General features: G+C 41.0%; 1 protein-coding gene across 1 annotated transcript; it reads left to right on the plus strand.

Annotated features, from left to right (window-relative positions):
• LOC143847934 (uncharacterized) lies at window positions 1-5,424 on the plus strand. Its single transcript, XM_077356710.1, has 5 exons — window positions 1-140; window positions 2,347-2,884; window positions 3,677-4,197; window positions 4,687-5,029; window positions 5,230-5,424. Exons 1-5 carry the CDS (start codon window positions 1-3, stop codon window positions 5,422-5,424), a joined length of 1,737 nt encoding a protein of 578 aa, XP_077212825.1.
• The last annotated feature ends 5,663 nt before the right edge of the window (window positions 5,425-11,087 follow it).

Raw genomic sequence — 11,087 nt, forward strand, 5'->3', positions numbered from 1 at the left:
ATGGAGCTTAGAACGTTTGGCAATGGCAAGCTTCCATGGGGTTTCATGGAGTTTCTTACGTTTGGGGAAGAAGAGGGTGAAAAGGTGGAGGAAAAAGGAGATAGGGTAGGTGAAAATGCATATGGAAGTGAGCTAAAAAGGTGAAGGGAAAAAGAGGAGGGAGGGTATTCTTGTCCTTTGGGATTTCTAGAAGCACCTGACAACCCTTATTTCACAAAAAAGAGAACGGACCCTTACTTGACAATTTAACCAAAACTTTGCATTTTTCTAACAAATTTTCCTTTTATATTTCTTTGCACTGTCAATTATGTTTCAGTTATAGTATGGGTTAGTGGGATGATTTGACGTTTTATGTGATCGAGGGATCATGAATATTGGCCGATTGCAAACATTCTATTCATACTAATGATAATAATATATTTGGTTTATGTGGTTGATGGAGTGAGTGAGCATTTACTAGATTTTTTTATATTATAAGGTCCTTTCATCATCAGCCACTAATGATAGCATGGAATTAGCTTTCGTGGGGGAGCACTATGGTCACTGGGATATTTGGCTTTCGTTTTGGTCTATATTAAAATCCTTTGTTAATGTCGACGAGAGAGAGATAGGGATTTGACTGGCTTGACCAGCCGACTGGCTTGACCAGCCGAGAGAAGTAGGGGAGACCAAAGCTTATGCTTTTAGAAAAGTTTTTAGGGTTCCACATCAAATAAAGAAAATGATGTAAGCATTGATCAATTTTCTAAAGACAAAGGTGGGAATTGATTTTCTGTAGTCAAATATTGGGCTTCTTTAGATGAATGTAATTTTTTATTCAGAAATTTCAGTCAAAAAGCAAAAGGAAAGAGAGATCCATGAAAATCCAAAAGAACAAAAAAACAAAACTTAGTTACACATTGGACAATTCACAAACTCGTTGGCAAATAATGTCTCCATCTAGAGTTAGAAGATAGAAAGGCATGGCTTGGCATGGCACGTCCAATGGATTTTTCTGGATCTTATATATGAGCTAGGAGTGATCATGTGTATGATCAAACTATCTTTTCCAAGGTTGGATGATTCGTTGTAAATCTGTTTCACAAACACACATATGGAAAACACTTCCAAAACGGAACTCCACTTGGAAAATAACGAAGAAAGTGAAATTCACCAGCGATTTGGTCATTTGTGCAGTATTTTTGCATTTCATTTTGTGGGAATTCGAGCTCATTTCCTTGTCTTCTTGCGCGTGCATGTCTTACAATAGAGATTTTCATTTTTTTTATTTTGCTAGCAGTCCTCTCTCTCTCTCTCCCTCCCTCTATCTATCTATCTATCTATCTATCTATCTATATAATGTGTGTTATGTAGTGTATAATTTGAGGTGTTTAGGGTTTCGAATTATACTAACACAATAACATTTTTTTGGTCGGTCACAGTTACAAATTTAAGGTGTTTAGGGTTTCGAATTATACTAACACAATAACATTTTTTTGGTCGGTCACAATAACATATCATGGGCAATTAAATAAAAAAAATTTGGATAGAATTAGATGTTAAAAGTAAATTAAAGTCCTCCTTTAAGCGTTGACCAGCAGCCTAAAAACTAGGGCAAAACCCCTTCGCCTCCATCATCCTTAAACTGATTCTTAGGGCAAAACCCCTCCCTCCACCTCCATCATCCTTCCCTCACTGTATGAATGATTTCTCTCCTTACCCTTGCCCTTGATTTGACATAGAGACCCTCCCTATGCTTGCAACCGAACCCCCCATTGTGGGGTTCTTCCCCCATCTGCCCCATCAGATGACCCCACCCTCCCTCGCCCCACCATTCTACCCATTCCCCCTCCCCCAATTGTTTTCCAGAGAGAGAACCCCCCCCCACCAAATCGTTTGCAGCTTCTGTTACAAAGAGATTATTTCTCCCCAAACTCTGTTTGGGTGTGAAAGCTCCTAAACTCCCACCAGAGAACCAGCTATCAACTTCACTGGGGACGACATTCTGAAAGGATCGGTACCCTTCCGTTTGGCCTTGATCGCAAAATGCTCCTATGGGAACCCCCCATTCGCTCTGCTCAGAGAATCTCTGAAGAAGAAACACTCCCTCTCAGAGGATCCTATAATAACCTCTCTTGATCAGTGCCATCTCCTAATCCGCTTAGGATCCGACATGGATTTCATGGTTGTATGGCTCTTTGGCAGCATCAAGATTCAGGGTCTTCTACTTAGATTCCTAAGATGGACCCCTGACTTCTCTCCATGAGAAGAACCCCCCATCGCCCCTGTCTGGATTTCGCTCCCTGGCCTCCCCCTATTTTGCTACAATGACGATTTTCTAGTCTCCGTTGGAGGTCTTGTTGGTAGAGTATTAGAAATCGATGGATATACATCTACTGGCTCTAGAACGGAAGCGGTTAGACTCTGCGTAGAAATCCAAATTAACGCGCCCCTTCCAGAACAGCTTTGGCTAGGATTCCTTGGGCAAAAAGGCAGATGGCAGAAGGTAATCTATGAAAGAATCCCACACTACTGTAGTTGTTGTCTCAAATTTGGCCACTTACAACCTAACTGTAAGCTCCAACCCCCTAAAATACAAAACCCATATGCTAAGACTATCCCCCCAGCTGAGGGGTTGGCAGCTGCTGTGCCCCCGGAAAAATCCCTTCATCCAGATTTGAATAGAGCCACCAAATCCTGGGTGGAATTGGCTTTTCAGAAACAAACTCCAGGAGTGGATGCTGCCCCACCTGACCCAATCAACCTTGAAGATGTTCACCCACTATTGGGAGGATCTCCGAACGAAGTAGTCGCCCTCGAACTTGTATCAGTAGGAACTCCAAACCTTACCTCCCCTGCTGAATCACTTAGTATGCAACCAGATTCTCATGTAGCCCTTGACCAAGTCATTACCCAAAATCTGCCACATCTCCAACCGTCAACAACCCAATTGACGCCCTCGGCCTTACCACCTCCCTCCCCCCTCTCTATCCCTCTGTTCTCCCCCCCATGGTCTATCCCTCGTTGTTGACTTAACCTGCCCGCCCCTGCTAGAACCCATTACTCCCCCACTACCATCCTCTCCTCATTCAACTGAGCCTCCCCACCATTTACCTCTCTCAGAAAATCTACCAAGCAGCTCCCCCACCCCACAACCCCCGATGGCCTTGCCCTCATCGGAGCCCGCCCCTCTAGCCATCGAAAGGTCAACTCATTTTGATTCATCACCTGTAGACTTTCACCCTTCCTCTATCACTACTCCCTCTAACCTCTCAATAAGTGAGGATTTTTTTGAGGCCAGAACCTCAGAACTCTCAGAGCTGGTTAGATTAGACAACTCTAGATTAGCCAATTTGACTGGCAGAGACCTTTCTAACCCTCCTCCTTCAGCTCCCTCTCCACTCCATGGCCCCTCAACACGTTCCCCAATATCCCCCTCACCTCACCTTCTTACTCTTTCGCCATCCTCCTCACCCCCCTGCCATCCTCCTACCCAATGCACAATCCCACCGATCATCTTCTGCCTGATCAACCCCCAGCCCAGAGCTCTCTTTCCAACACCCAACTGATCCCATTCTCCAAAAACTCTCACCCCAGCTCCTGACTAAACCCAGCTCCCAACCAAAGAAAAAAGGGACGCGATTTGGGAGGACCCGGAAAATTGTCCCATTATTAACGGTCTTATCTGGAATATTAGGGGGGGGCGCGCAAAAATAGGCCTTCCAGGAGAAGGCTGAAAGCTTTATCCAAGCTTCACAAGCTCAATTTCATTGTTCTTTTAGAGCCATTCTTAAACGAACTAGAGGTTCATAAAGTTTCAGAGCTGCTACACTACCCCAACTATATGACAAACCTCAACGAATCTTCCAAAATTTGGATTCTATGGGATGGCTCCCTCTCAATGAGTCGGGTTTCTTCTAATAACCAAGCGCTGTCAGTAGAGATTGCTCACTTGCAATTTGGTTCAGAAGCCTTTATGACCCTTATTTATGCCAGTTGTTCCATCATAGAAAGGAGAGATCTATGGAGTTACCTCTGGGACTGCAGCCAATCCTTTTCTAAAGCTTGGGCTGTCGGGGGGGACTTCAATGCCCTGTTATCACCTGATGAGAAATTAGGAGGAAGGCCTCCAGATCCCACTTCATGCCGAGAGTTCCAATCAGCCATAGATGGCGCAGGCCTAATTGATGATGGGTTCATTGGTAGCAAATTCACCAGGTATGGCATCAGTAGGAATGGCCAGAGATCTTGGACCAGATTAGACATGATTCTCACAAACTCTCAGTGGCTAAGCTCAATCCCCTCCACCTCCATCACCCATCTCTCCCGCACCTGCTCAGATCATTGTCCCCTCCTTTTAAACATCCATCGCACCTTAACCCCCCAAATAAAACCATTCAAATTCCAAGCTATGTGGTCAAAACACCCCCAATTTCAATCCATTGTGAAGTCTGCCTAGTCTATTGAAGCCACTGGTAATCCTCTTGAGATCCTTTCTGCCAAACTGAAAAACACAAAAAATGTCCTGAAAACCTGGAATAGAGAGATATATGGCAATGTTTTCCAAAATGTCAGATCCAATGAAGACATGGTTCTCAAAGCCTAGCTGGACCACCAAACTAACCCAAATGCCACCACATCGGAAAGTCTATCAGAAGCCATAGGCAGGTTGAATGAAACCATTCTCCATGAGGAAATTTTCCTTAGACAGAAAACCAAGGAGAAGTGGTTAAAAGAAGGAGACAGAAATAATAAATACTTCCATGCTGCAATGCACCATCAAAGGAACCTGGGAGGAGTCACCAAAATAAGACACAACGGGAACTGGATCACAGACAAGGGCATAATCAAAGACTTGGCTTCCACCTACTTTGAAAAAGCATTAGCTGAGGAGGGGAAAAGGACTCACCACGGCCTTCTAAATCTCATCCCTAAGTTGATTTCTCCGGCAGATAACCAGATGCTTCTAGCAGCCCCATCGGAGGAGGAAATCAAAGAAGCCATAATCAGCAGCCCACTGGAAAGCGCCCTTGGGCCAGATGGGTCGGAGGTATCTTCTACTCTTCTTGTTGGGACTCGATCAAATCTGACCTCCTTCTAGCTGCAACTGCCTTCTTCGAAGGTGGTAACCTTTCCAGGCACTACTCTTCCACATTCCTAGCTTTGATTCCCAAAAAGGAAAACCCTCTCACATTACCTGACTTCAGACCCATCAGCCTGTGCAATTTCTGCTACAAAATCTTTTCGAAGGTCATGGTCTCTAGGCTTGCAAAGGTCTTGCCTAAAATTATCTCCCAAGAGCAAGGCACTTTCGTTAAAGGCAGGTCCATCTCAGACAATATTGCCATCGCCCAGGAGATGATTGTCGGTCTCAACAAGAAGGTCAGAGGAGGCAATGTGATCCTCAAAATAGACATGGCAAAAGCGTTCGACAGATTAAACTAGCAATTCTTGCTGGATGTGCTCGAAAGGTTTGGCTTCTCCATGGAATGGAGGAATTTGATCATGCAATGCACCCATAGAAGCTGGTTTTCAATAGTTTTAAACGGAGAGCCTCACGAATTCTTTCAATCCTCTCGTGGCCTCCGTCAAGGAGACCCCCTCTCCCACTGCCTCTTCATTCTAGCAGAGGCCTGGCCGCCCTATTCAGAGAAGGTGGAGCATCCTACTTCCTTAGAATGAGAGGCTGTATCCCCATCACCCATTGTCTCTTCGCTGACGACACGATTATCTTTTCGAACGGGAGCAAATCAAGCCTAAAGAGTATCATGTCCTTTCTTTCATCATATGAGTTGATTTCAGGGCAAAAAATCAATAAATCAAAGAGCTACTTTGCAGTTTCAGCGAAAACCTCTCTAAGCAGGAAGAGGACCATAGCCAATTCTACTGGTTTTTCCAACAAAACCCCTCCCATCACCTACCTTGGTATCCCACTTTATGCCGGCCGGATGAAAACTTGCTTCTTTGACGATCTAATTAGAAAAATCAGATCCAAAATTGAAGGATGGAAGGGTAAGTTACTCTCTCAAGCTGGCAGACTTGTTCTCATCAACCATGTTCTATCCAGTTCTCCTATGTTGCTCATGTCTGCCATCACTCCTCCTAAAGCTGTCCAGCATAAAATCGACAGAATTATGTCAGACTTGTGGTGGGGCAGTAGTGACCATGGGCCTAAAACTCACTGGGTCTCCTGGCACCGCATTTCTAAGCCTAAAGCTGAGGTCAGCTTGGCCACCAAGTCCATGGGAGATCTATGTTCGGCATTCAGACTCAAGGCTCTTCATCATCTCCACGCCAATTCCTCCCTTTGGAGCTCTTTCATGCGATCCATCTACTGCAGCAACCATCACCTAAACCTTATAAAACCTGCCCAGGGTTGCTCTAAAATGTGGAGGGAAATTCTTTCCGTCAGAGAAAATTGGATTGCTAATGCCAGGTGGGTGGTTGGACAAGGTTCTATCGCTTTCTGGACTGACATCTGGATTGGCAGCGCCCCTTTACATACCTTTGCTCTTCACAAAGAATCCATCGATCTCAACGTCTCCATTAAGGATTTGATCCTCCCTTCTGGGCACTAGAACCTGCTGATGCTACGTGACTACCTCCGTCCTTTTATCCTCCAAGCATTGATCAATTCCAAGCTGTCTCTCTCCCAATCAGATGACAAATTGATCTAGTGCCCCGCCCCATCTAGCTCTTTCAACACAAATTCAGCCTGGAACCTGTTCAGATCTAAAACTCAACCTCAAGTCTGGGCCAGCCCAGTCTGGGAACACCTACCGCCCAAAATCAATTGCTTCCTATTGTAGACACCCCCATTTTTGCTCCGCTTTAATCAACAAAGAAGTTAGTGTTTTCCTATCGGTTTTTTAGTGTTTTCTCTTTCTATGTCCGTTTCTTATATTATCTCGATCTTTTCGGTCAGTTCCACCGCGTTTTCCATCTTTTTCAGCAAAGTGTTGAAAAAGAGTGTTCATGAGGTTCTAAATGAGAGGAGTTTGTACGAATTTCGTGGCCTTACAATTGCGATTCGGGTTGAACAAGTGAGCCAACATAATTGTCGATTAGAAAAAGTTCAAATTTCAAGAGAGTTTTGGTCTTGTCTGAGCCTACTAATAATAAATTCTGAAAATTATTCTAGGGGAATTCGGTCACTTAAGTGGGGCTCGTTCTTGATAATCATTAAATCTTATGGGAATCCGGCAAATACAAGTGGGGCCACTCACTGATCTTATTATCATATCAAGAGTTGGGCATCAGAGAGAATAAATTTGAATAAAATCAATTCATTTGGTGCGGTCACAAAGGTTTGGAAAATCAAAATTTTGAAGGAATACTTGATCGGCGAGGTAATGGGGCCCACTATACATTTAGTGTTTATCATATTAGGTTTATCTGAACCATTCTTGAAAATGATTTTTGAAGCTGTGGATCGTCAAATTGATGGTTGAGATTATTCTAATTAGAATTAATTTTGTGGCATAACCAATTTGTAATATGGCCCATCCAATGGACAGTAAGAATCATTTCATGAAATTGATTTCGAGGAGGTACAACCCATTTATGGGAAGCCCACCAAATGGACGGTTTAGATCATCCAATGGGAGAGACTTAAGGGGCCCGCATTATGAGTGATCCAAGCCAATCACTTGATAGCCAGTTATTTGAATGCTTCAGATCATCCCATAGAAGAGATTTTGGAGGGCGCAACCAACTTGTATTTCAGCCCATCAATTGTACGGATCAAATCATCCCATAGACATGATTCAAGGGGCACATCTTATTTATTTGATGGTCCATCAATTAGGTGATTCGGATCACCCTATAGAATTGGGTAAGTAATCATAACTAATTTATGTTTTGGCCTAATAAGATGAACGGCTCGGATCAGCCCATTGAAATGATTTAGGAGGACACAACCTGTTTGCATTGCAGCCTAACAAATGGATGGTTTGGATCGTCCTATGGGATTGACTTGGGGTGTAACATATTCACATCGCGGCCCATTATTTGGACGGATCGGATCAGCCCATGGGGGTGATGTTGGGTGCACAATCGGCCCATCAATTGCATGGTCTGGATCGTCATCGAGAAATGATTTAAGGGGGTGTAATCCATATAGGCAGTGGCCCATCGCTTGGACGGTTTGGATCATACTGCAAATGAGTTAAAGAGAAGAAAAGTGTTGCTCGTGCAACACTTCATGGAGGGGTATTTTAGTAAAGTTAAAATAAAAAGAAAGAATTTGATTGAAAGAGTCCAACGGTTGAGTTTTCCTTATGCTTTATAAAAAGCATGTTATGTTGAAAAAGTGATATCTCTCTCTTTCCTTGTATGGGCCCCACACGATTTTTATTGATGGAAAGGGTGTGGTGTTGTTTGTTAGTTTTGAGTATTCTTTAAATAATGCTAAAAATAAAAAAATTGTTTTCTTTTTATATTCAATACGTTGATGGCACCCTCTCTCTACTATTTAGGGAATAAAGAATATTTTCTTTTAGAAATAGAAGGAAGCTTTGATTTTTGGACTCTTTCCAACTCTATCTACCCTTGATTAAAGCATGTACGTTATGCATAGAGGAAATATATATTTTTTATTAGCAGACTTTCTATTGTATATTTTGGGATGGATTTAAGGCAAATGGGAGGAGAATATATATATATATATATATATATATATATACTCGATTGCTCTTACCAGAGGTCGAATTTTTTTTTGGACGCTTCATTGTTTCACTCTCTTCTACACATTATTCTTTCACTCCCAATCTTGGTTCCCTCTTGCTAGCACTCTCTAATACAAAGAAATTTTGTCCATCCCTTTGGGAGGAGTGGGCCATCTCTCTTAAACGTTCTCGATTGAAGAACAATCAGAGTTCTTCATCTCTTCTTCAATACCTTCTTCAATAGACGTCGATATCGCGTAATCGTCGGGGATTTTCTAGCGTATAAAAGGGTGCGGTAAAGCGTATACCTCGGATTTACGCACCCTAGAGACAAGGAGCGCGATCAACGGTAGGTTCCTCCACTTTTATAATATCAAAAGTAGAAAAGCATGCTTAGGGCCATTTCTTCTTTGTTTTATTCATGATTTTCGTAAAAGCTACCATGCATGATTCTGATGGGTCAGTTCATTTAATTATCAATTTTGGTAAAGAAAGGAACTGTTATATGAGAAAATTGGGCGTTTAATTGATTTGGATGTCTAGTGGCTTTTGAATCACTTTTACAAAGCGAGTGTTTTAAAACCAAGGGTTTTTCGTGAAACTATATTTTCTGAGTCTTAATGAGGTTAAAAGAACACCAAAGATTTAAAAATTTCGGTAGATTTCATTTGTTTCGATGGCTCGAAAATTCGTTTAAATAATACTCGAAAATAGGATTTTGATGGTTCTAAAAATCGTTCATATAATAAAACAATTCAAAACTGATTGAAATTTGGTCCTCACTAGATTTTTGATGTTTAAATATCATACAAGAATTTTCAAAAGATTTGGAGTTTATTTATTATTTCTACTGGAATTGTTTTGATAAAATCACTGATTTTCATGTATATGAAGGACATATCATTAAACGAATTTCTTAAGAGCTGAAATTTGGTGGAAAGATGAACTGACTAGTCAGAATCATATTGTGAATTTCTCGGAAATTTTGGGTATATTTTAATATTTTATATTAATTTTTAATTGCTCTGACCAGAATATAAATATATCTGTTAAAAATAGATAATTATCGAAATAATGTCTAAATATTTTCTCATAATTTTTTATTTATCCGAGAATGGTCCAGTAAAAGTTTGGTTGGATTTGGAATTCATTTGCTATATTTGTTAGTGTAATGTCATCAATCTGACCCGAAAGTGGAAAATCAATTAAAAATCGAATTTCAATCTTTAAAATCATGAAAACTTAAATCAGAATATATTTTTCAAGAATACATCATATCTTAAAATTTATGGAACAGATAACTTAATTAGCTATAGGGTTCTTTGTAAAATCATTAATCTGATCCAATTGTGGTAAATTCATTTAAAAATCCAAATTAATTCAAAAGCACCTTGAAAATTTTCAGAGAACTCTAATTTTTCATAATGTATTCAATCACTAAGCTATTTGAAATAGAAATCTTAGGAGTAATAAATTTCCTTTGTAAAATAACATGCTAAGATAATTTAGATGCCGAGATCGTAACCATAATCGTATACTAATTGCGATTGATCTAGCATAATTAGAGTGGGTAAATTATAGTATGTTATTGGCTCGAGGTCCACTGTTCACGAAAATCCTGAGAAATATGCCAGGCAATAATATACTATAACTTACGTGCTAAATTATACGAGAGCGAGAGCATGATTCCATTCCATGGTTGCGATTCAAGGCTGAAACTTGCGAACCATAGAGCCTTTGGTATTCCTTAGATGTTTAGGAATCGAAAATCCTTGAAATCGAAAATCATCAACTTCAACAAATTGAACTAACTCACTCCATGTCTTTGGAACCGTTGGATTACGGCTTCCCATCATAGGAACCATTAGAGCCCCATTTAGGAACACATGTTGTATTCTAGGTTTTAGGGTGTCCTAGAGTTAGGGAGTTCAGCCTCATCACGACCAATTGCTATTATTAGCAATTGAGTCATAAATCTAGTTACACTACCTATCCCTTTTTCTCATAGGACAAGCCTAGTTACCTAGGATGTAGGTTAACCTGCATTAGTCTAAGGGACAACTTGCACTTAGATATGATCATATAGCATCTTAGATGAAGTCCTAGGATAATAAAAGCTTCAACTTGAATTAAATAACTTCTCTTAAAACTGTTGAAACAGTCAATCCAGTCTAGATCGGTGTCTTAGATGAGTTGGGCATAAGTAGCTTAGCTTAGGTGCACCGAACTACGTCGACTCTGATCCCAGTGAGGCTTGGGTACGTAGGCAGCTTGGATGCTTGATGGCATACCAATCACGAGTCGGCTCCACACATAAGTGATGGGATTTTGTACATTAATCCTTAAATTAAAAGTAATTAAATCATTTAGGACTTTCCATGAAATTAGAATTTTAGGAGAACTTTCACTTAGATTGAATTCAAACAAATTAAGAAAATCAAG

This window comes from Tasmannia lanceolata, unplaced genomic scaffold (genome assembly GCF_043159265.1).
Source record: "Tasmannia lanceolata isolate RefF3 unplaced genomic scaffold, GAP_Taslan_0.1 ptg000016l, whole genome shotgun sequence".
NCBI lineage: Eukaryota > Viridiplantae > Streptophyta > Magnoliopsida > Canellales > Winteraceae > Tasmannia > Tasmannia lanceolata.